We start from the raw sequence: 25770 nt of genomic DNA, 5'->3' as shown, positions 1-25770 counted from the left end.
TTTGCAAGAACTCTTGATTTATTTTCTTATTGATCTCAATAAAAAATGTATCAAAATCGATGTATTGCCTCGCCCTATAATTAGTATGTAATCGATGAAGGATAGGCTGATATTCGACGTACATTCTGTAAAATAAATTCAATCTAGACTTTTATCAACTCCCCTTAATTCAGTTAGCATGGTCTGTTCTTTCCACCCACATAAAGGCTGTTGCGTACAGTGTGTACTAGCATTTTTCCCCCTGTGCTATTTGTTGTGAAATGCACTTGAAGATAACATGCATAATTTACAAGCAAAAATAGTTTTAAATTGTCCAAAAATCATTTAAAGCCTCAATTGGCCTTCCGACAATACATTTTTATGTGTATAGTACATTCAATTCACTCATTGCATTGCTCTTGTCAATAAATATTTGTTTAAACATCTAATGGTGACCTTTTCTCTCTCACGAAAGGTGGTTTGTATCCTGTAACATGGTGTAGCGCAGCCTTTCGTGAAGTAGAAGCGGCCCACTTGCACTGAGTCAGAATGTCCAGCAGCTCTGGCTACCCCCCTAACCAGGGAAGCTTTAGCACGGAGCAGAGCCGCTATCCATCCCATTCTGTCCAGTACACATTCAGCGGCACGCGACACCACCAGGTAAGACTACGGGTTCACGATAAACACGCCGGTTGGGAAATCTGATGTTGTCAATGATGGATAAATGTGTTAAATATTTAGTTGCGATCACCAACATATTGGCACCAAGGAAATCATAACTGTAATGTATCCCGCAACAAAACATTTTTTGACTCTTCTCTTTTAGAATTAATCTTAGTCGTGCAGTCTGTAATTCTGTGCAAACCTCTGAGATTTTTTTTAAATGGTTCAGTTAATTTAATTTTGTCACTTACCGAATTTTTGGGTCTATAAGTTGCCTTTTTTATTGTAGCGGAAACTAAGGAGAAACATAAGCTAGAGCAGGGGTGTCAGACTCGGGTTGGTTCGCGGGCCGCGTTAACGTCAACTCGATTTCATGTGGGCCGGACCATTTTAGATATAATATTTAGATTTTTTTTAATAAATGGATTAAAATAACTGGATTAAAAGTCCTGAATATTCAGTTTTTATAGATCTAAAACAATGTTTATTTTAGCTTTTTTAAAATATGTTTTTAGATTTTGCAAAATGATTTTTGAACTAAAAACAGAAAAAATGGATTAAAAAATTACAAGTATTGATTTAAAAGGGGAAAAATCAGGAAATTTAATATAAATCTATACTCTTCATTTTAATTTGATCCTAAAACAGAAAGTCGGCACTCATGATTTACTTTCCCGGGCCACACAAAATGATGTGGCGGGCCAGATTTGGCCCCCGGGCCGCCACTTTGACACATGTGAGCTAGAGTAACAATTACAAAATGGAGAACAACTGTCAAGATAGCCATCTGTTAACAACTGTTTTTAAGATAATTATAGCTTTATAAAACTGCAGCATAACAGGCTGTCAGGGGTCAGAGATAGAGAGAGAAAAAAAAAACACAAAAAGTGTGACTTATAGTCCGTAAAATGCGGTAGTTGTACTACCTATGTGATATTTTTATGTTTGTTTAAATGAAGGTAGTATAGAACAGTGTGTCCCAGATACTTTGGTGGCCTCGTTTCCTAGTACATTAGTTCCACAGAAAGTTTCAGTGGTTTAGTTCTGGGCAGTTGTATTGTTTGCTTTATATCTGGAGCAAAACAAGAGTTTGGTAATATTTCCTGTTACTGCCTTTGTTTGTTCGGGTTTTTGTTTGAGGGCAGGGCATGCTGATAACTCTTCCATGTTGTTTTCAGTTAATTCTTTAGGATAAAAATGGCAAATAATTAACACTTCCGCCATGTTGCAAATCATCAGACTTTGATCCTTTTCATTATCCAAATGCCACCCATACATATTGTGAATTTTCAGAATACTCTATCTGTTCATATCACTCAAATGACCGTGGTTTGAAGATGTGTTATTTTCATGGTTTCTCCTATCTCATTCGGATGTATTTTAATCACTTGAATCTTTTTTTTTAGGAGATGTGGTTTATGAAATTTAGGCCAGGCTGTACTGTTTGATTTCCTCTTGTAATTGTTTTCTCCACAAAATGATGGGACGTGCCTGAATTTGGCACCACTCTCTCTGGCCACATCTGTATGGCTCGATCATAACAGTCTCAGTTGTTCTTCAGATCTTGTGAAATTGTTGCAACAGCCCCTAAACGCAGCGTCTTCCTCATTGGACACGAGTCAAAGTTTTGTCTGGACTCATTCCTTCACTGGCATTGACATCCATTTCTACTGGGATTTGAATGATCATGTTTGGGTTGCATTGACAGTGACAAACATTTAATCTATTTGAACGGGCTTCGGCTGGACCGCTGCCAGCCCTCCCTGTCAAAATGGATTGAACGCCTGTCACCGTAGTGCAAGCCGATGAGCTAATTGATGAAAAGGGTTTTTAAGTCTAATCCCTTACTTTGAGTGTTGACTATGTTACCGTGTTACAGCTCATCTTAACTCCGGTTCGTCTGTCTCGTTATGAATTGTTGGGTACACGGTCGATTGGTCGCCGGTCTTTTGGTCGCCCGGAAGGTTATTGATAATTACCATTTAAATCGTTGCTCAAATTCCCTAAATACAAACTGCGAATTACTATTTAGTCATACTTAATGCCCTACTAATTATTAGGCTAAAGAAAAGCTCCAAATTTCCCGGACTTTTATTGTTTTTTGTTGGAGAACTTGTTAAGACCCTGACTGACGTAGCTTCTTAAAGGGACAACGCATGTACATACAAACTCTTATACACTCACACGTCGGCTCAGTGAAACTTCTCAGGGCCATTGTTGGCTTTTATTGATGCGTAGACCGTGTTGTTTTTACCTTGTTTTGTCGCCGGTCTTTTGGTCGCCCGTTGTCGCGGTCGGGGCGACCAAAAGACCGGCGACCAATCGACCGCACACGGAATTGTTTGCATTACATAGCGCTACGTGAGCAGCATTACGTTACGTTAAAATGTCGTTACGTGTTGATTGCAGGATTTCACTGTGCCGGATTATCGGTCTCACATCCAGGATCCGCAGGGTCGAAGACGACCATCTTTACTTTCTGAATTCCATCCCGGGACTGAAAGGTAGCTGCGTTTCTGTCAACAGATCCCCTGTTAGATCAGTAAAGCATTCATGCACTTGCTTTTATGCCTTCTTTTTTTAATGTTTTGTTTAACAGGCCTCCAGAGAGGCGGCATGGTTACGAACACCAGTTCCACTCCATCACTACTCAGGCTGAACATGAAGCACTGGAGACCAAACGCCCACGTGTGGAGTCTATCGCTGAGGCCCACATCACCCGCACTTCTTCTTCTGCTGGGGGTGTTCCCCTGGCCATGCACCATACCCTACAGGATAGCCTCAGAGCCGCTGTGGAAGTAAAAAAGGTTGCTTCTCCTTTTAGACACCAAACGTAATGAAATGTAGCTTTTGCTCACTGGGTATATTTCCTTTTTTTCGGTTATTGATTAAATGCTTTTGGAGCTGCAAAAAGTTGTGTATTACCGTATTTTGCCGTTTAATATACCCTGGTATATTAATTGCTTTTTGCTTTTTTGAGCCTCCCGTTTGTGCGCCATTTAATATACCCCTGTCGTTTAATATACCTGGGTATATTAAACGGCAACTCAGCTTTTTTGGCAAGATTTGTATGGTGTTCATTGGGGCATAATTATAGGTGCTTAAGTTCATTAAAATTCCAAGTCAGACTTTATTCAGCAGTAAGTAGTAGTTAGTAGTCGGACAAAGACTCCGAATTGCTGTCAGCAACAGACTTTCTCTTACCCCGTCACGGCATAAAGAGTGCGTAGTGGATCGTACCTTCCCGTTTGTGCGCCATTTAATATACCCCTGCCGTTTAATATACCCGGGTATATTAAATGGGGGGTATATTAAACAGCAAAATACGGTAGTTCTTTTTTTTATGTATGGTCACAATCTGTTGCTAGCGTTGCGTCTTTTTATCAGTTGAGTCAAATTCATTGTCTGTTTGTCAATCATAACCCTGCAGTGGTATGCTATAGCTTTATGGATTGTATTTTTGTTTATTTTTCCCCCAGGAGTCGCCGTTTAGTGTGAAAGTGGAATGTCCTTCCCCGGGAGGAGGAACAACGTTGCACCTCGGCGAAGATCACGACACGTCTCCCTCCAAGCTATCCAAGGAAGAGCTGATTCAGAGTATGGACCGTGTGGATAGAGAGATTGCTAAAGTGGAGCAGCAGATTTTCAAGCTGAAGAAAAAGCAAGTTAGTTGTCCATTTGTCTTTATTGGATTTTAAACTGAAACCCATAACAGCGGTTTTATCATTTGGGAGTCATGTGTATTTATTCCTCAACAAGAATGTAAGCAGAAAATGGTTTAGTTTCTTTTTTTTTCGAATATTTTTGAGTCTTCCTGTTAGTTTTTATTCAGTTTGTCTCTGTTTAGTCAGTTATTTGTTTTGGAATTCTTCCTCATCAGATGGGAATGCATGATTAGATGGACTGCAGACGAATACATTTTAGGAGTGCATTTCCTCAAAATTTTCAGGGATTTATTTAGTCAATGCATTTCAGGAACTCCTAATCTTAACCCACTGGTGTACATAACCTTTAGTATGTTGACCAACCAAACATTCCTAGTTCAACATGTCTGGAGTTGGGAGTCAGCAACATGACCTCTGTGAACCTTTGTTTGAGTTTTTCTATTTCATACTTGAATCCCCCGTGTGAGAGTAATCCGATTTCACCCTTATGTTTTCCTTTTATCTGAGGTTAAAATCATATCACCACAGAGGACAGATGGAAAATTATCGACAATTGCGTCCTGAATGGATTATAGGCACTCACTTGTGTGGGTTTTATCTTGTGTACTTTTCTTAACATGATTTTTTACAACAAAAAAAAATGTTGTTGTTTCCTAGCAACAACTGGAGGAGGAAGCTGCAAAACCAGTTGAGCCAGAAAAGCCAGTGACCCCTCCCCCAGTGGAACACAAGCACCGCAGCATCGTCCAAATCATTTATGATGAGAACAGGGTGAGTTGTCCGTTTTGATTAGTGAGACGGATTTGCAACAACCATTAATGCATCATTTTAGCAATCAACATTTTGATGCTATGGACAAAAAAATAACTTTTTGTAAGCTTTGAGTTCTTTTTTATTATTCATTGGGTTTATTTTTTATTTTTTAATGAAGTGCACTGGTTATTTTTGACTTACAACTGACAGACAAATCAAAGGTCAAAAAGACAGTGTATATTTTATCACCCAAAACCGTGATTGAGTCTGATAGAATCTTCTAGCTTTATGCTCTAATCAAATATAAAATTCCATTAAGAGGCTAGCTCTAATTAGGGTGCATCATTTTGCAAAAGTAAACATTCAAACAATGGCAGAAACTGGAGTGCAGCATATATAATCTGTTTCTGATGATATATTTTCTCGTCTGCTGTAAAAAACAATAATTATTTCAAAATCTGTTCACTGTATTTAATTATCTTACCTTATGCAATGTTGTCTTACCTCCTCTAATCTTCTAGAAAAAGGCTGAAGAAGCCCATAAAATACTGGAAGGACTTGGACCCAAGGTTGAGCTGGTATGGCTGGTGTTGTACATTTTCAAATTTCTTGCTCAATATGACTTGAAAAATTAAAATGACTGCACAGGAATCTTTTAATGATAACATTCCCCCCTGTTTCCATTGCCTAGCCTCTTTACAATCAACCATCTGACACAAAAGTGTACCATGACAACATTAAAACGTGAGTATTGACCGTCGTACACCACAAAACTTTTGATTCCTAAGATTATATTCTGTATGCACGTAAACAGCTAACGAACGTGTTGACCTTATTATGACAAAACTCGTGTGATCATTTGGCGCAATCAGATTTGTCTAGTCACCTGATTGAGTTGGCTCTTAAGAAGAGTAGAGGAAAGTGAACTAAAAGACATAACTAAGTTAGCCGTTAATGATGTAGAAAAACAAAACAAACACCCCAAAACATCATTCGAACTAAAGCGACTATATATACCACATTAACATTGCATTTCTACACTATAAAACACAAAATAATCATGTTGTTTTCACCATAGCAATCAAGTCATGAGGAAGAAGCTGATTCTGTTTTTTAAGAGAAGGAATCATGCTCGTAAACAAAGGGTAAGTGTTTCTCCCTTATTTATGATTTTGCACCGTGACTGGTAAAAAAATAAAAGGTTTTCTCAATACAAATCCATCTTGCAGTTGCGTTTGTTTTGCTGGAACTTTGTTTAAAATATAAGGCTGGGGCACAAGGATGTCATCTTTAATGGCAAACTTCACTCGACAGTACTGAAATTGTTTACATGCAATGTGTTTTCTTGTGATCAGTAAATTGTAATTATGGCAATTATAACAGAATCCCATAACATGGAACATATTTTTGCTGTTGTTTCTAATATTTTAGAAAATAACACTTCCTTCTAGCTGTTTGCTGTTTGACAGTCCTTTGGACTTGAAACAATTGTGGCGAGCTGGAGGCTTCCTGCCGAGAGGAAAAATACTTTTTAGTCTGTAGTTCAAATGTGGAAATGAGGCTGCATTGTCCTCCCATTCCAGATTTTATGCCATATATCTAAATATAACTGCACAGACCTTGATATTAGCTGTCCGTTTGTATTGCATATCAAAGGAAAATCCTATTGTGAATTCAGTATATTATTTTGTCTAGGTCAAGGGTGTCCGACTCGGGTTGGCTCGCGGGCCGCTTTAACGTCAACTTGATTTCACGCGGGCCGGACCATTTTAGATATAATATTTAGATTTTTTTTATAAATGGATTAAAAGAACTGGATTAAAAGCCCTGAATATTCAGTTTTTTATAGATCTAAAACAATGTTTATTTTAGCTTTTTTAAATATATTTTTAGATTTTACGAAATGATTTTTAACTAAAAACACAGAAAAAAATGGATTACAAATGACAATTATTGATTTAAAAGGGGGAAAACCAGGAAATTTAATATACATCTCTACTCTTCATTTTAATTTGATCCTAAAACACAAAGTCGGCTCACTCATGATTTACTTTCCCGGGCCACACAAAATGATGTGGCGGGCCAGATTTGGCCCCCGGGCCGCCACTTTGACACATGCGGTCTAGGTAATGTCCATGGAAGCATTATACGTATGCACTACTGCAATCGCGTGGGTATGATATTTTAAATGGTCATCTGGTGGCATTGATTAGCCATATACCGTATTTAGAATGATTTCACCCGTTGTGCAAAAATGTTTCACCTTGCGTTGGTTTGACTCATTCCAATGTGTTCGACTTTCTGACATTGATCCATTATTTTATTAGTTTCTATGCTCTGCACTCAGGAACAGAAGATCTGCCAACGCTATGATCAGCTGATGGAAGCTTGGGAGAAAAAGGTGGAGCGTATGGAGAACAACCCCAGGCGCAAAGCCAAAGACAGCAGAACGCGGGAGTATTATGAAAGGCAATTCCCTGAGATCCGGAAGCAGAGGGAGCAGCAAGAGCGCTTCCAGAGGTGATAACCCATATATACACTCTACCTTTTGGTACAGTATTCATTTTTACCAAAGGAACTATCTGTAGTACTTATTTGCCTCCAGACTTCCTTTCCCTACACTGCATGCTATTTTCCCTTTCTATTCTAGATGTTTTCATACTGATTAAAGAACATCATTGGCTTTGGGAATACAAAATACCGTACCATACGCCATTAATTTTTCAGTTGCTTAATGGGTGCCACGTCCCTCTCACTCTTGAATAAAACAAACGCTCGTGTTGTAGTTCAATGAAAGTCACAAGAAAAATTTAAAAAAATAACTGGCTAGCCAATATGGCCCAACACCAAAATATCCTGATTTGTTACACCATTAAATAGATTTACGTTTTTTTTCCCCTCAACATTTTGTTGGAGCAAAAGACAATGAAAGCGCAAAAACAAGATTCCTCCTTAAAAATGTTGAACAAAAGTTATGTATATAGAGTCCAAAAACTGTCTGAATTTTTTTCTCTCTCCCCCTATTTGTGCTGTGAGCCCCAGAATACAAAGTAATAAAGACACAAGGAAACAAGCTTTTTCTAATGGAATAATTAATTGAATATTTTTGGGGGATGGCAAAAAACGACAACAAAAATACTTTTCCAATCATCTGTCGAAAAAAGTAACTCAAAGTAATTCATGAAATCAATAAATCGCCCAGCCTTAAAAGGATAATAGCACAGGCTTCTTTAAGATTGTGTCTAGCAGTCCTCTGAAGCAACACCTTGCAAAGATATGATGTCACCCAGGCAAGAGGTACTCTTTGGTTTGTAATAAGGTGTCGATATGATGTAAAATAGAGATCAAAATCGAAAATGTTTTTTACTCTGCTTTTTCTAGGGTTGGCCAAAGAGGAACGGGTCTCTCGGCAACAATCGCCAGAAGCGAGCATGAGATTTCGGAAATTATTGACGGTCTTTCTGAACAGGAGGTATGTGATGTCAACAAATATCACGTGTAAAAACGTTGTTTATAACCCTTATCTCTGAAATGCATACTGCATTCACTAAAGCAACAAAAATTGAAATTCGACGGGGCTCTTTGATTAAAACCCACCATTAAAATAGCTTTATCTCCATTTTTATTTTTAACTAGTATTTTTTTAAGATCTCTACGACATGTCCGTGCTTCACAGAATAATGAAAAACAGATGAGACAACTGTCAGTCATCCCTCCCATGATGTATGACTCTGAGCAGAGGCGAGTAAAGTTCATCAACATGAACGGCTTGATGGACGACCCCATGAAGGTGTATAAAGCCCGACAATTTATGAACGTTTGGACCGAGCATGAAAAAGAGATCTTTAAAGACAAGTGAGTTTTTCATGCTTAAGGCAAAAGTGCAATATGGTCATCAATGGTTAAATTGTTTTTTTTTTAACAATGACACTGGCATCTCTTGGCAGGTTTGTCCAGCATCCAAAAAACTTTGGCCTGATCGCCTCTTATCTAGAAAGAAAGGTGAACTACATTTTTTTTCGGGCTCTTAATAGAGATACTTGAATTATTTAGCCTTTAATTTCAGTATTGTGTTTTATATAGTATAATATGTAAATAAAATGTATATAAAATGTAATCTAGTCATTTTCCTACAAAAAGATACCGTATTTACTCTCACATAAGCCGCATTTGTCGGACAAAAGTGGTGACTGATTCGATAATACTATAATATAGTACATATTTTATGTATTGGGTATATATCCTTTGACTGTTTTCCTTTCAATTTCAGTGTGTCGCTGACTGTGTCCTGTACTATTACCTAACCAAGAAGAACCACAACTACAAAACGCTAGTGAGACGCAACTACGGTAGACGGAGGGGAAGGAACCAGGTGATGTCATGTCATTTAAAGAATCCTTCGATAGTAGGTGGCATTGCTATTAATATATACAGTGAATACAAGTTCCCTTCAGTGTTTTGACTCTGAAGGACATGTGAGAAACAATAGAACGAGAGGAATTGATTGTGGGAAAAAAAGACTCCCCATCGTAGCCAGCGCAGGTTGCTAATCCATTGAGTCCGTCCGGTTGGTCGTTTTCCATTTTCTGGTCGCCACAGTTCTCGTGAAACAGAAGTGTCAGGCCCCCAAATTTCCCGTACTGCTGTGAGTGCCAATCAAAGAGGACTGCTCGACAGGGATTACCTCAAATGACCCTGCGTAGATTAGTGCGTTCATGTGAGATGGTGCAATTCTTTGGCCCGCTTAAGCAGCCCGATGACACGCTTTCCCGGAATATGTCCGGCAGCCCTTCTTAGAAGCTCCGTGAGACACTGGTTTGCGCCACTTTTGCTGTCGTTACCACAGCTATGGAAGCACTGGAGGTTAGAGGCAGTAAGCTGTGACTCACAGCAGACAAAAGAGGTTTTTTATCAGCAACAATTGAGCATGCAGGTATGTTTACTAGCTCGGAATCCACACTCAATGCATTTCCTATGTCTTGAGTGTGTTGTTTTTTTTGACTGGTGGTGTTTGGCAATACAGAGCCGATTTCATTGGGCTTTTTGACACTCCTATGTAGCTATTTTTGGGATGGGCTTTCTAGGAAATGTCCACACAGGGCCCACGGTAACATGTTTTGGGCTTAGTTTTAAGAGAATTATACCCTCCTGAAGTGAAAATGATTTGGAGATCAACATGTTTCTGGAATATTCACAGTCTGCAAGTTGAACTACAAAATCTGCACATTTCTATCTAATGGTATTAAACCAATGGTACCTAATGCAGTTGGTTGTTTGATCATTTCACCTGCTCGCCTTTACCCAGCCTAACTTAGGAAAAACATCATCTTAATGCTTTATGAAAGGAACTGGAAGTTGTGAATCAGCATAACTGAAAAATAGTCAGTCTCGCTAGAAAAGAGCTTTGTTTAAAAATAGTGAAAACACCACAGTTTCCTTTTTTTTCTGAACATCTGTGCAGAGGCCTTTTAAAGAGTGTTAGAGAAATGCAGGAATGCCACACTTCTCATATCGCCTCCAAAATAAACACTCACTGAGCCAACCAAAACAGCATCCCACTGAAGAACAAGTATTGTCAGAACATCTCAGTCTTTGAACCGACAGCACATATTTCTGGATTGTCAAGTGCCAAAACACGCACTATTATTGACAAGAAATGAGTGAAGGGGTAATGGTGTAGTATAAGTTGGATGCTATCCTCGCCACATACGTTAAGCCAAACTCTCATTTAGGAATCTGTTTTTTTCTTGAATCATGCAAATTAGGGAGCAAAAAGTTGTGAAACGTAGACCACCACGCAAACCGTCACTAAGAATGCCTCTTGATGTCTTTGAAAACGTAATTTTAAGTTTAAAGTCTCTTTCTGACTCAACCCAAACAGTCATAGATACTGTAAGTACAGTAGATTGTCTGCAGGCAAGCCCATCAATTGTTAAAAACACACCTTGACAAGAGCAGCTTTGTTGTGATGGAAACGCAAATCCCTGCCCTGCTCATATGACGCACAAATAAGGATAGGGAAAACCACCAGGTCAGGAGTATACAATGAAGGGAGAGCAAAGAGAATAATACGGCTTTAATGTTTGAATAATTCCTGACAACCTCAGAGTGCATCAACTACGTTTTTGACAGCAGAAGTTGTCAGAGTTTAAGATGTTCTTGTTTGCAAAGAGGCACAATTAGAATATGCAGTTGTTGGGTGAGAAATTTATACTCTTCAATAGATTCACAAGAAGGCAGAATTTTATTCTAAGCAAATCAGACCCTATTGTATTGTGTAACATGCTAAATAATGATGTTGTTTTTCCATTTATAGCAAATCACACGTCCTTCACAAGAAGAGAAGTCAGAAGATAAAAACGAAGAGGAGAAATCTGAGAAGTGCGAGAAAAAAGAAGACGAGGAAAAGAAAGACGAGGAAGAGAAAGATGAAAAAGAGGAGTCAAGGTGAATTGGAAAGTAGTGCATTTCTGTACGTCTGTTAACGCGAATGGTAGCCATGAGTTAATACATCAAAATAAAAGTAATACATAAATATATATTTATATGTATATATCTAAATATAGTTTTTTTTTTTTATCTGATTCCGATTTTTCTAAAAATGACATAATGGGACCTGATAACCACAAGTATTGTGTGATTGATGGGACGGTGCAATCCAGCCTGCATTTGCTGACTCAAGTGAGGTTAGATGTTCTTTCCGAGCAGTCTCTAAAGCCGTTTTTACCTCCTCGAAAACCACAGGGATATTGGCAAGGACAAAGACAAGTGCGATGGTGCGGAGGACGAGGACGGAAAGGAGCAAAACACGCCGCGTGGCAGGAAGACTGCCAATAGCCAGGGCCGACGCAAGGGAAGGATCACCACGCGCTCCATGGCTAACGAGGCCGCCACTGTGGCGGCCGAGGAAGCTCCTCCCCCTGCTTCGGAGGCTGCCGTGCCAGGTCCTCCGCAGCTCCACAAATCTGACGCGGCTCAAAAGACCACCAAGGAACCTACCAAGCCGCCGACTCCGGTAGCTTCACTGGAATCTAAAGGTGAACGGTCAAAAATTCTTAGCACGGTACAATTGATGGCCATCTAAATGTCCAATTCATTTTGACTTGGACGTCTAAATGGATTGCACATGTAAAAAAATCCCCAGTATTGCCAATTCATTCCCATGACTGTATGGCGCTCTAGCCGCCGTTATGGTAGTCAGTCACACTTCTACAATTTCACCCTCACAAATCCGTCTCTCCATCTGTGAACACATAGGTTGTTCTCAGGTATCCAAGCCCTTATCTGTTAATCTTGTTTTGGCACTAATCTGTATCATCTGTTCAATGTTTCGTAAGTACGCCGTGCGTCTCTTTACACCCGATCTCGCCGCTGTCGTCTGGGATGGCCATGCAGGTTCGGCCCTATGCTGTCATTCACAAATCTGCAAGCGTGCGCTCCGTCCGGTCCCTTGTACCCTCTGACCTCTGATCTTGTTTAGTGATCTGGCGTTTTGTCTCTAACGCTTTTTAGGGCGCTCATTCAACTCATTGGCTGCCAATTTAGGGGACCAGACGTCCAACCCACTTTGACTGGGAGCGGCATATGAACCAATGTTCATTCACAGCCAGCTCCCCGTTTTTATTTATTTTATTTGAACAATAATCACAAATCAGAACGATGCAACTGCAATCGTTCTCTTCATTTTGTAAAAAGGTTTTATGCATTTTATTTGTTTTAATTGAAAACCAAAAAATTGAGTTTTAATTTTTGAAATTGAAGCCATTATTAATAGACATTAGAGATTTATCTGGGGGCCATAGTTTCTATTCTATATACAAAATACTGGTCGCTAACAAGTCAGGTATGTCAAATAGTAACGTATCCGTTAAAGCAGGGGTCGGGAACCTTTTTGATGGAACGAGCCATAAACAATTCATATTTTTTAAATGTTAATCCTTGAGAGCCATGCTCCGAATTTAAAAGTCAACATACATGAAAATGTGTGCCTTTTTTAGTCACTTCACCACTTTTAAAGTACAAAAAGTCTCTGAAATCTTTTGACAACATTGTTACATTGTTGCTAATCAATGAGTATCAATAAGAAAATCCATACAAAAGAGTGTAATGGAAAAAAAAATGATTATAAAGGCGCTGGGGTAGTGTCAATGCCATAATACCAACGTAACGCTCCTATTCCTGCGCTTTCACACCAGCAGTTTCCATAGTTTACCTCACAAGTGATTGGAGAGCCATATGCACCCATCAAAAGAGCCAAATGTAGCTCCCGAGCCATAGGTTCCCTACCCCTGCGTTAAAGGGTTAAAGCACAGGAGCGACGTGATGGGACAAGCCCATTCCACGGCTGTCACGGGCACACGTGTTCCGTGCGGTCCTAGTGCTTTTAGCTTCACCGATTTCTATAAAGTACTGTCACCATGACGCCCTCACAGTATAAATGGTGCATTTTTGCGTATGAAGGATTGCTTACATTTGGGCTTTGGTGTGTTATTTGGTGCTCGGCAACTGCTGTGCTGCTGAAGGGGGTTAAGTCAGTTCATATCTTTTTTTGAAGTTGTGGAGGAGGGGAGGCTGCACGAGAGGTGGGCTCCTGTCATGGGGTCAGGCGATACGCTGTAGGCAGACACCCAGGCCCTTTTTATGGCTCAGATCAATGACCACCCAGAAGGGCCCGTCACGGGGAGAACATGTGAGTTTTGCCACCGAAGGCAGAAGCAGAGTAGCGTAGACCTCCATTGGATTTGTGTGAGTCAGTGAAGGAGAGAAAGGTTTTGGTGGGAGCCATCACGGCAACGATAATTGAACCCACGCATCATCTTTGAAGTGGGGGCAACCCCACTGCAAATGCCAAAGGATTATCTCCTTCTATATTGGTCCACATGTTTACACTGTTTCAGTTGACATTACAGGAGGAACTGAGGCAAAGTTCGCTTCAATCTTGGACCTACGCTTCTGTCAATTTGGTGCTCGTGCATTTGTAAGTTGGAAGTGATCAGCTATGCGGCAATGAGGTGCCATTGACAACAACGGACGTCAAATTGATTTAAACTGGAAGGGCTGACTGTCGATGCAACGCCCCTTCCAGATGGATTTCTCCATTCGAGCCGCGCACTTCAGCGAGTAGACAAGTCGTGTACGTAAAAACCTGACGTTTGATTGGCCAAAGTAGCAATGGCATTTTACGAATTTCTGATCATTTTTCACCTTCATTTGAGAATTATTGGCTTTTATGTACATATTGTGGTGATCAAAACCTTATGTTTCGATTAGAGTCAAGAGGGAGTGTGTTTGTATGACGGGGCAAGGGTTGAGACAGCATGGCTCTACTTTCTTTAGCCTGCATCCAAGTATATATTTGCCATTCCGTCTACTGTCTGGTACTACATCATCTGACTAAGGACCTCCCCTTGTGGATTATAGAGGCCGGTGGCTTTTTTGAGCTCTAGGGAAAGGGGGGGAGGAGAATGTGAGTGTGCAGGGTGGGGAATGACCTAGAGTGACAGTGGGAGTGAGAGGGAGTGAGAGGGAGTAGGTCTCAGCAGCTTGTGAATGTAAACAGATTATTAGATTAGAGGCCATGAGAAGAAGCCGGCTGGAAAGAGGACGGCTTCTCTGTCTGCTTTTCTCTCTCTCTTTCTCTCTCTCCCTCCCTCACACAACGTCTCTCTCTTTCGCGCTCCCCTCCATTTCTCCTGTCAGTGCTAATGGGGCTGGGTCTCTTTGCTTTGTGATTTAGCTGGTGCTGGTGAAACTGGAGAAACTTCTCGCTGGACCGAGGAGGAGATGGAAGTTGCCAAAAAGGGTAAAGTTTGAATTATTCACTCTTTCTCCTATTGGTGATTCTGGTGGGCCTTCTTTTTCCTGGATTTTCCACTTTCCTTAACCTTTTGATTTTGCCGTAGTCATTTGTAAGACTAAAAAGACACATTTGAAGCTAGAGAATGCAACACACCACAAATTATTTGAAGTTCAGATTCTGTCAGTTTATGCAATGGATTCTTACTTTTACTGCTTCCAATTGGATTGGTAAGTGTGGTGCATTTAATTCGATTAAATCACATGCTGTGTATTTTTTCTCCACCTTCAACTGGTCATGTGCAACAATTCTGTTCCCCTTTGCATGTAAAACGTTGCCATTTTTTGCACTTTTTAAGTGCTATTGAGGCTTTGAAGTTCTCTTATCAGTTGCATGCGCAGCAACAAATTGGCTTACATGAAGGGAACTTAACAAGAACTTAGACTTAAGCCAATCAAAATGAACCAAACAAATGGCTGTATTTAACCAAAGAAAAATTGCCCATGCAAAGTCTCATGCAGCAGTCGTTCAACCCAAGTAAACAAAATGTTTTGTAACACATTGGCTTAAACTAACAGTACATTGCAATTTGCAAAATTTCCCAAAATGTATTGTACATTATTACTAGTTCTATTGCTCTTGCTCAGGATAATACCTTTCTGGGTTTATTTGTATTGCAGGTAATGCACATAGCAGTAGTTGTTGAGAAGGATGAAAAATTTCATAATCAAGAAAATAGAACACGAACGAACTGTACATGATATAACAAGATTTTATCGTGGTAAACATATGCTGGGAAGTATTAAAATGTCCTCGTCAGACTCCGCGGTTCCTCTTTTCTTTGATGATATTGTTGAGCTTCTTTCTAATGTTGCTGTCGTCTCATCAGGTTTAGTTGAGCATGGGCGAAACTGGACAGCCATCGCCAAAATGGTGGGCACCAAAAGTGAGGCGCAGTGCAAAAACTTCTATTTCAATTACAAACGACGGCACAATTTGGACAACCTGCTGCAGCAGCATAAGCAGGTAACGCATATGAAGGTTGCCTACGTTGATATGCCATTTAAAGTGCTTCGTACGTACAATGTGACTTACCGTCCCCCTCTCGCTGATACCCAGGACACACGGCGGGCTCGTGCCGATAGGTCCCAAGGTGAAGGTCTAACCACGGCTTCACCTGACGACGATGACGACAACGCAGATGACAGCGAAGGTTAGAACCAAAGATGATATCAAGCATGTACTCGTTGACTCGAGCACATTGGTTTGAATGTTCGTTATCTGTTACTACAAGGACGAAGCACATGAAGCGTCCAAACTGTCAATTTATATGCGTAGAAATGCCTAAAAAAAGCTAAAAATATGGCGTGTGTTGAACTCATTGGCAGCAGCAGACGTTAAATACATTGTATTATTACTTTTTTTTAAAAATAATTTTTAATTCATCCTTTACTCATGAAAAACTAATATAAACTTGGACGTCCATCATCGTCGGTGGTTCTGAAAGAGTTAAGGCTACCAATGCCTGCCATTTTTTTTACAACGTCATCGAGGCCTTGATCTTAACATAATCAAACACTGGGGTGACGGGCAAATAATAAGATAAGATTGTTGTCAATTGCGGTCACGTGTGATATTTCTTGGAAAGACATTTGTGCCATTACAAATGGAAGTCGTTTGTTAAGCCACTATTTTTTAGGTTTATTTAAAATAGACACTTTTTGTTTGATATCTGTCATTGTTCATTTTTAATTGTAGAAAGAATATGACCGGAAAATATTTCTACACAGTAAAAAGTACTATGTCTTCTGTGGTTTGAACATTGCTTGCTATTTTTTGACCCTTTCTCACATCTTCAGGAGGTGTCAATAGCTCCGATACAGAGAGCGCTCCCTCCCCGTCTCAAACTGACCCGACCAAGTCCGGCGACTCCAAGAGAGCAGACAACACGGCCGCAGACGCGCCTCACAACGCCGATCCAGATGCGTTGGCGAGCAACGCCAAAACCTCAGAACCTTCATACGGGCAACTGCGTGTCAAGGAAGAGAAAAGCCCAGAGGGTGGGGCTGCTTCTCATGAAGAAAAGAGCTCAGTGTCTTCATACTCGGGTGTGGTCAATCCAAAACCTGAACCTCAAGACGTGGACATGAAATCTGGTGAGGTTCTGGTCAAAATGGAGCCTGAGGTCAAGGAGAAAGGAGACCGAGGAGAACATAGCGACAGGCCCAAGGAGCTCCACTCAGATAATGACTCCAGCGCCACCTGCAGCGCTGATGAAGATGTGGATGCTGAGCCTGAAAGACAGAGGCATGGATTTTTTTTATTATTATTGTTATTTTAGTCCCTCTTCTCATCTTCCTTGTGAATGCCTCCTGAATAATATTTATTGTTGCTTTTTGCAGAATACTTTCTATGGAGAAGCCATCTTTGCTCCACCCCACAGGCACAGTCCTGGTGTCTTCACCTAAGCAAATTTTAAACAATATCCAGCAGATGCATCAGCGAGCAGCTGCCATTCCGCCAATGGTTAGTTGCCATTACAAGCCGTCAATTTACCATCTGAATTTTATTATTCAAACCAACAAATTCGGAATATATTGGCTGCCTTTGACCATTCTCTGACTTCCATTTTGAAGTCGGTCATACACCTTAAATCACATGTGTCAAAGTGGTGGCCCGGGGGCCAAATCTGGCCCGCCGTATAATTTTGTGTGGCCCGGGAAAGTAAATCATGAGTGCCGACTTTCTGTTTTAAGATCAAATTAAAATGAAGAGTATAGATGTATATTACATTTCCCGATTTTCCCCCTTTCAAATCAATAATTGTAATTTTTTAATCATTTTTTTCTGTTTTTAGTTCAAAAATCATTTTGTAAAATCTAAAAATATATAAAAAAGCTAAAATAAACATTGTTTTAGATCTATAAAAACTGAATATTCAGGGCTTTTAATCCAGTGCTTTTAATCCATTTATAAAAAAAAAAAAACTAAATATTATATCTAAAATGGTCCAGCCCACGTGAAATCAAGTTGACTTTAAAGCGGCCCGCAAACCAACCCGAGTCTGATACCGCTGCCTTAAATAAATTAGACATCTATACTTATCTTGCTGCATGTTTACATCAAATGCATAGATTTGTGTTATTTCTTTCTCAAGGTGCCTTACGGCCCTAGTCCCGTGCCCATCAGCGGCTTTGCCATGTTGCAGCACCAGATCAAAGCAGCGCATGCATCGGCACACCAGGAGGAAAAGCAGAGGCAAGACCAGGGAGAGCTCGAACGCAGACCGCCCTTCAACACCCGCAGCCCAACTCTGCTTGACAGAGATGGTAGGAGAACAAAAAACCCCACTTCCATTCTTTGTTATTCTGACCTCTCTTGTTCAGAGAGCTCTTTCAGTTGCTGCAGTTTGCAACCAGCTCTTTATATTAGAAGTATGTGCTTTTTGGTACCCTCTTCATCCCGGTGTACCCCCCCCAAAAAAGAAAGTCAAATGATATTATTTGCTGCTTTTCCACATGAGAAACCTTCTGTAGGGCAAGCAGGGATCTCACCCCGTGTAGCTTTAAGAAAAGCTTTTAACACCCTCAAGTCCGAGTGTTGTGCGAGTTCCACAGCTGTCACCAAACTGGCGAGCCGTGAGAGCGTAGCTTCTGTTGCAAAGTTTTCACCGCACGTGTTTCCACGTAGCCGTGAATGGTGTTTGTGCAATATTTATTTTGGTTGCACTCAATGCTCAATGAGTTATTCTTTTTTTGTAAGTGATGGTCTTCCCTTCCGTCCTTACACCTGTGCACTCCAGGTAAGCCCCTTCCCTACATGTCTTATGACATGAAGATGGCTCTGGACCAGGAGGCCCATCCTGGCCGGCCGGGCTCTCCTTACAGACTCTCCCCCAGGGATCTAAGCAAGTCCTCACCCCAGCCTGATCCCAATCTTCATAATGCTTTCCGCTACAGTGTGCCGCCAGGTAAAAGCACACATCTTCACCTTCTTCTTGTCTACTCTCTCAACTGCCTCCAAAACATTCTACTGTTGATATTAGCCACCCTCACCCAGACTAATAAGTTCTCCTTATTAAATTGGCTGCAGTGCAGAACCAACATATAAAAGATTAAACTCCCTTTTCCACTTGCTGGCTAATTTCAAAGATTGCCTCTAGCTTTGTTTTAAGGTGTTAAATTAATGTTCTAGTCCCAAGTCTGAGTAGAAAGGAGACAATGACCAATCATGGAGTTGGTTTCATTTCCAAGGTGAATGTTGGATGGACTTGTTTTTTACCATTTGAATTGTTTAGACTTGGTTACTTCCATGCAGACTTAAACTAGCCGAAAACATTTTTAGCTCTGCAATTTGTTTTTTTAATTAAATGAATTGTTTATTTAAAAAAAATCAGAGCCTGTAGGTTAAACTCTCATTCTAAGTTTGCAGATTAATGATGTTAATTCAGCCAAAATCACTTGAATTGTTGTCCATATGTTATCAATTCTCAGTGTTTTTCCTCTTTGTTCCAACATTCTTCTCAGTGCTCCACCCAGCCCCCAACCAGCTGATCCAGAGTCTGCCAGATGGAACCCGCATGGCTTTCAGCAGGCCCAGTCGACCTCCTAACATTCCCTCTCCTCCTCCTCTCATTCCAACCACCAAACCCACAGATAAGCCATCCTTCATTCATGGAGGCTCAATATCTCAGGTAAGAACTCATGGCAATTCCACCAATGCTACTTCCTTACCTTTTCAATTATTTTACTGTGAGTTAAGTTGCTCTTTTATGTTTCTCTTATTTCAGGGAACCCCAGGCACGTACCTACCTTCGCACGCTATTTATGGGACTGACGGGAGTAAGAACACAGTGGGCTCCATTTCTTTGGGCTTGCCTCGACACCAAGATCCCAATAAGTCTGGTAGGACACCCACATAACTAGAATTGGGCTCAATTGCACGCAATTAACATTGGCAAATTCAAAGTAGTTTGCAGGAATGCATGAAAAAAGTGATATATTGGTCACTGGTAATGTTTCAAACTGTTCTTGCTGTAATTATATGTTGCCTTTTTTGTTTTTTTTTTCTTCAGCAATACATGATGGTAGAGGAAATCTGGCAAAAATGGGGGACAATCTGTCTTTTAGAGGATCAATCACTCAGGTAAAGGACAAAAGATGGGAAAATGCAATAGAAATGTGTTATTTGTCATCTTTTTTTGTATCATTTTTTTTCTAGGGCACACCAGCCCTTTCCCAATCAACCGTTGCTGCTGACCTGCTGAAGGGCACCATCACAAAACTGGCCACAGAAGACTTGAGTAACTCTGACAAGGCACGAGACCAGTTGACTAAAGGACACGTTATCTACGAGAGCAAGAGTGGTCACATCCTCTCTTATGATGGTATGCGTGCTGGCTGACCATGTCCTCTATCATGGTTGCTATATTTGAACAAACACCCCAATGTCATTCTCATTGTATCCATTCAAAAGCCATCAAGAACCCAAGGGAAAATACCCGTAGTCCCAGAACTGGCCACGAGTTGAAACGCACTTATGACATGATGGAGGGACCCATTAGTCGGGGCCACCCCGGCAGGGAAGGGGCACCATTTGAAGGTAGTCTAGAACCATTATCCAAGTACGCATGTCTGTGTCAAAGTTCCATTTATGTATGACCATTGCTATTTATGCTTCAGGCTTGATTAGCAGAGCCTTGCCCAGAGAAGGCTTCCATGGAGATTCAAAAGACAGACAAATAATCACCGGGTCTATAATGCAAGGTAACAAATGAATTGCACCCCCAACTTTTTACAAAAGAAATGAAACCCTCGCTCCCCATTTGTAGGAACACCGAGATCCGCTCCAGATACATACGAAGACATTTTGAAATACGGGAAACAGATTAAACGAGAGAGCCCACCTATTCGCTCTTTTGATGGAGGAATTGGCAAAGGAAAGCCCTACGAGGGAGTTAACACCATTAAAGAGACTGGGCGCTCCATTCATGAGATCCCTCGACAGGAGCAGTCGGGTCAGGACCTCAGAAAAACTCCCGACCTGTCAGACAGGAGGGTCATCGAAGGCGCCATGTCCCAGGTTAGACTTTTCCAAATTCTATCTTCTTTTTAGGCCTAAAAAAATAACTCTCTGACTTCTCATATTTCGTTGTGGCCAAGAATGTTGATTGTGATGCATTCCCAATTGAATTGCCTCACCAGCCAGGCCTAATTGGTTTAATCCTGTCATTCAATTTGCTTTAATGTGATTTTTGTAAGAATTGTCAAGTTCACGTTGGCCGACGTTTAAACACGCTTGCTTGGACGTTACTTCACAATCATGTGCTTTTACTAGATCCACTCTCTGAACCAACCTACGATCAAGCACAACGTGAAGTCCCTCATTACCAGTCCCAGTAAACTAGCCCACAGCCTACCCCAGCTCGAAGCAATGGAACGAAGCAAGTACGAGGAGAGCAAGGCAGTGCGCCACACCTCGGTGGTGAACTCCACCGCGTCTGTGCTGCGCTCGACACACCAGGAAGCCGCTAAATCTCAGCTCAGCCCAAGCATGTACGAGGACGCCAATGCCCGTAGGACCCCTGTCAACTACAGCTCCAATTCTGTGACCAGAGGTTCACCCATGCTGGGGCGTTCATCCGATGGTATTTCCCATGCGCTTCGAAATAACTTATTTTTTTATAAATGTTTGAAATATGTTACCATTTTTAATGCTCTCAAAAATGCCTTCCCCAAAGGAGCAAAATCCGGTGTGCACGAAAGGAAGAATTCCTTGACGCCCACGCAGCGGGATAGTGTCCCAGCCAAGTCCCCCGTGTCGGGTGGCGATCCCAGGGCTTCTCACAGCCCCTTCGACCCTCACCACCGGCAGGTTGTTCCCGGGGAAGTGTACCGAGCCCACCTTCCTCCACATCTAGATCCCAGTCTCGCTTTTCACCGAGTCATTGATCCTGGTAATTGGACACTATGCGCTCAATTCATCCTAAATCTGGAAGAATAGCACCAAATGAAAAAGCATTGTGCCTAATTTGAACATGAATTACAGTAATCCCTCGATTATCGCGAATTAACTATGCAGCGATTTTTTTCCACTGTTCATTATTTTTTCTTTAAAGTTCATAAAAATGTGAAAATTCATGCCCAAACTCGTAAGCGAAAGCCACTCTTGCTAATAAGACTCAGCACTGAAGGGAAAAAAAAGTTATAATAGGGGTGACCCTACGCAATTTTTCGATTATTGCGGCCATGTCTGGTCTACATTAACTGCGATAGTCGAGGGATTACTGTAATGCAGTACGTAAACCCATTTCTCGTAGATGTTAAGGCTCTTTCCTATGTGTTGCAGCCTTCATGTTCCCCAGACAACCATCTCCTACCGCTTACCACAACACCTACCAACTATACACCATGGAGAACACCAGGCAGACCATCCTGAACGATTACATCACTTCCCAGCAGATGCAAGTCATCCCCCGGCCTGACATGCCTCGCGGGGTTTCCCCGCGGGAGCAGCAGGCTCCTATGCCGTACTCAGCCGGATCCCGAGGTATGGCTCTCCACCAGCTACCGTCTCTTACCTGTCGAAGAAACCCTGGTTGGGATGATCTCTTGTTTGCATACTGTGTCGCTGTTAAGTAGTGTAGTGGCTACCTTTTGCAGATGTCCAGAAGTAAAGGACCCAGACATATTTAGATAGACTTTCCAAGTGGTTGGTTGCCTCCTTGGGGTTTACCACCTTCAAACTTTGTTGCGATCCTGCTTACCTAACATGGACAAAACCGGGCATTTGGGAGCACTGGTGGTGGTGGTTTTGATGGGTGTATAGAGTGCTAATACATTGAAAAAAAATGATTTTTATTGTTGACCATTGGCCCTTTGCTTCTGTCTGTAAAAGGGATCATTGATCTAGCGCAGATGCCTCCAACTATCCTTTTGCCCCACCCTGGGGGGACAGGTACTCCCACTTTGGAACGTATCGCCTACCTGCCTGGAGCTCAGCCCCCTTTCACTACTAGGGCTTTCAACCCAACTTCCATATCGCCAGGTGAGGATTCCCTCCCCAATGCCTACAAGCCATGTTCCCTTAACTGCCTCGCTAAAGTCTTGTGTATCTTGACCCTTCTCATGGCGTGCCCACCTCCCAAGGTTTATTTTGTAAATTAAGAATATAGCCTCAATATGCTTACCTGGTTATTTAGATAAAAACATTAGGCACCAACGTGTGTTTTTTTGTGTGTCTGCACCAAGGGGCATGAAATGACCTTTAATAGATGTTGCCCCCAAATGCCTTGTTATGGTTTATTGAGTAAATCTTGCATGTGATGTCTGTCTCTTTATCAACTGTAGGTCATCAAGCCCATCTCGCTGCCGCAGCTGCTGCAGCTGCGAGTGTGGAGCGCGAGCGAGAACGGGACCGGGAGCAACAGGAAAAGGAGAGGGAAAAGGAAAGAGAGCAGCGGGATCGAGAAATACGGGAGCGGGAAAGAGAGAGGGCCAATGATTATATTCGGGGAGGTGAGTATGTGCCAGTTGGTAAGCGAGGAGCTGCAATCGACTCGGGCATAATTTGAACGTCGACAAGGTCTCCCCTCAGGTGCTAACTTGCCATTTTTTCTTGCATCAGGTGTTGTTGAGCAACCGGGCCGACCAGCAAGCCAAGGTTATCTGCACTCTCCTTCCCCTTCGCTCAGGACGCAGGAAGTGGTTGTTCAGCAGCGACCAAGCATCTTTCAGGGCAAAAGTGTCATCACATCTCTTATGTAAGAGTGACAACCTTGATTTGATCTTGATGCATGACCACACCTCTGACAATTTTTTTGGACAGCATTTGGATTGGATAACTTTATTCATCCCGTATTCAGGAAATTTTGTTGTCACAGTAGCAATAGGGTGAGGATGCAGAAATAGGAAAGGCATTTTAGACATAAATACATAGGTAATAAGTAAGTTAATAAATAAATACATGAATAAATATATAAATAAATCAACATGTTGCTGAAAAAAAAATACATATATATGCATGCATGCATACATACACATACATATATAAGCACATTTAGCTTGCTATTGTGAGAATTACAGAAAGACTGTTCTTACTGTTTTTAATGACGTCTAGTGGCTTGGCCATAGTGTATCTGAAGAATGAAACAATAGGTTTAGTAATGCTCTGGAAAAAAATCAAGTCAAAACATTTTTCAGTGAGTTAATTTTTCCCCTTTGACATGAAAACAAATCTGCCAAATTGTAGGTAAAAACAGTAAGCCTTTATATCTTGCAGAACTGATACTTTTGATCTATTTTAATTGCGATTAGATGCTTTTTAGGACAAACGAGTCACTTATTGTTGCTAACACTTTTTTTTGTATTGTGACTCAAAGGTTTCTGAGAAATATTCTTGATGTTTTTTTATTTTAGGCCGCATTCAGCAGCAGCCGCAACATCAACATCCCAAAGCAACTCGCGCTACAGTACTGCGGCGGACGCGCTGGCTGCTTTGGTGGATATTGCCGCATCTGCTCCACCTGTGGATTTGGCCAAAGTAAAGGAGAACAAACGGGACGAACGCGATGAGGAATTGTCTTCGGGAGCTCGGAGAGCCGCCGGAATCTCGGAACAGCAGCAGCAGCAGCAGCAGGAGCCAGACAGGCGAGCGGTGCCTTATGGTGCTATGGCACTCCCAGGTGGGAAACCTCACCCAGCGTACACTGAGGGGAAAGACAAAGGAGCTCAATCATCAAAGTCCCGCATTGAAGAAGAGCTTCGGACCCGTGGAAAAACCACTATAGTTCTTTCTAATTTCATTGACGTCCTCATCACCCAACAAATCGCCCCAGAAAAGGACTCCCGAGAGCGAAGCTCTCAAAGCTCCGACTCCTCAAATAGTTGTGAGTACATATCAGTTTGTCGTATGCATTGAAAACTCTATAACACTCATTTTAGTTATTAGTAGACTAAACGTTTTTCTTATTTCTTCTCCAGTGTCGTCAAATAGATATGACAATCCTAGCGCAGGTGCCATTGAAGCGATAAGTCCTGCTAGCTCCCCAGTACATTCCCAGCAGGATAAAGTGGACGAAGGGCAACAGATAGCAGGTATGGGTGCAGTTGGTAATATTGGCGTATTTTGCATTACCCAACTCGGGCCGACTGGCATCGCATTTATGTTTGGACCCTGGTTGCAGCTGGCATGCGGGCTTACGACATGAGTCGATACCGGTCTTCAGCGGAGCCAACACAGCCCAGTTCCCAGCAGCCTCCCTCATCCCAGGCCGACGGTTACTCCCAAATCCCCAAGACGCACCGGGTCATGACTTTGGCGGACCATATTTCGGTAAGATATAAATGCCTCTGACGCGCTGGAAACCGGATAAACAAGATAAAAAGTGACCCGCTTTTTGGCCTGGTCTCCTTTTGCTACGCAGCATATCATAACCCAGGACTTTGCCCGAAATCAAGAGCCTCCCCCAGTTTCGTCCTCGGCCTCTAGCACATTCCAGAACGCGATGCCACATGCGTCTTCGTCAAGTCGAGCCAAGGCGCCCAGTCGCTACAGCCCCGAGAGTCAAATCCAGGCCTCACATCATCACCGCCCCCCTAGCAGGGTTTCCCCGGAGAACGCCACAGACAAAGCCAGATCCAGGTAAGGACGCGATCGTCCAATCATCTTGGCCAGACAAAGTTATCGCTCGTTCTCTCCCGTCCAGGCCTGGTAAGTCTCCGGAGAGAGGCGGGAGGCAGATGGAGAACTACGAACCCATCTCACCGCCACAGAGCTACCAAGGCTTGGAAAAACAGGAGAGCGGTGGGGCTGTATCGCAAAGGCGAGAAGTTGACAGCTCCGAGATCAGGTATTTTTTTATTACTAAGTGCGCGACTTTGAAGGCGCTATGAAATACTATCGCAAGTGATTTTA

General features: G+C 41.8%; 1 protein-coding gene across 8 annotated transcripts in view; it reads left to right on the top strand.

The window, feature by feature from the left end:
* ncor1 (nuclear receptor corepressor 1) overlaps nt 1-25770 on the top strand; it is a 29747-nt gene that overhangs the window by 820 nt on the left and 3157 nt on the right. For 2 of the 8 annotated variants that reach the window (XM_077591607.1, XM_077591603.1), the window contains exons 2-41: nt 455-639; nt 3052-3146; nt 3242-3449; nt 4122-4307; nt 4965-5078; nt 5582-5638; nt 5752-5804; nt 6139-6205; nt 7408-7580; nt 8442-8532; nt 8737-8915; nt 9008-9062; nt 9331-9465; nt 11377-11507; nt 11805-12097; nt 14797-14862; nt 15746-15882; nt 15976-16069; nt 16716-17163; nt 17259-17382; nt 18014-18185; nt 18659-18826; nt 19383-19549; nt 19646-19760; nt 19931-20001; nt 20077-20242; nt 20332-20457; nt 20538-20621; nt 20687-20937; nt 21193-21502; nt 21596-21811; nt 22204-22404; nt 22753-22902; nt 23205-23372; nt 23482-23617; nt 24273-24742; nt 24837-24965; nt 25040-25188; nt 25280-25497; nt 25562-25705. In XM_077591607.1, coding sequence (XP_077447733.1) covers nt 529-639; nt 3052-3146; nt 3242-3449; nt 4122-4307; nt 4965-5078; nt 5582-5638; nt 5752-5804; nt 6139-6205; nt 7408-7580; nt 8442-8532; nt 8737-8915; nt 9008-9062; nt 9331-9465; nt 11377-11507; nt 11805-12097; nt 14797-14862; nt 15746-15882; nt 15976-16069; nt 16716-17163; nt 17259-17382; nt 18014-18185; nt 18659-18826; nt 19383-19549; nt 19646-19760; nt 19931-20001; nt 20077-20242; nt 20332-20457; nt 20538-20621; nt 20687-20937; nt 21193-21502; nt 21596-21811; nt 22204-22404; nt 22753-22902; nt 23205-23372; nt 23482-23617; nt 24273-24742; nt 24837-24965; nt 25040-25188; nt 25280-25497; nt 25562-25705 — 6428 coding nt within the window. In that variant the 5' untranslated portion in view covers nt 455-528. The remainder of the gene's footprint in view (nt 1-454; nt 640-3051; nt 3147-3241; nt 3450-4121; nt 4308-4964; nt 5079-5581; nt 5639-5751; nt 5805-6138; nt 6206-7407; nt 7581-8441; nt 8533-8736; nt 8916-9007; nt 9063-9330; nt 9466-11376; nt 11508-11804; nt 12098-14796; nt 14863-15745; nt 15883-15975; nt 16070-16715; nt 17164-17258; nt 17383-18013; nt 18186-18658; nt 18827-19382; nt 19550-19645; nt 19761-19930; nt 20002-20076; nt 20243-20331; nt 20458-20537; nt 20622-20686; nt 20938-21192; nt 21503-21595; nt 21812-22203; nt 22405-22752; nt 22903-23204; nt 23373-23481; nt 23618-24272; nt 24743-24836; nt 24966-25039; nt 25189-25279; nt 25498-25561; nt 25706-25770) is intronic. The other 6 variants (XM_077591604.1, XM_077591608.1, XM_077591606.1 and 3 more) reach the window with 6 other exon arrangements.

Source organism: Stigmatopora argus, chromosome 22 (genome assembly GCF_051989625.1).
Source record: "Stigmatopora argus isolate UIUO_Sarg chromosome 22, RoL_Sarg_1.0, whole genome shotgun sequence".
Lineage (NCBI taxonomy): Eukaryota > Metazoa > Chordata > Actinopteri > Syngnathiformes > Syngnathidae > Stigmatopora > Stigmatopora argus.
Note: the sequence above shows the minus strand (reverse complement) of the source record. Positions and strands in the feature narration are given on the sequence as shown.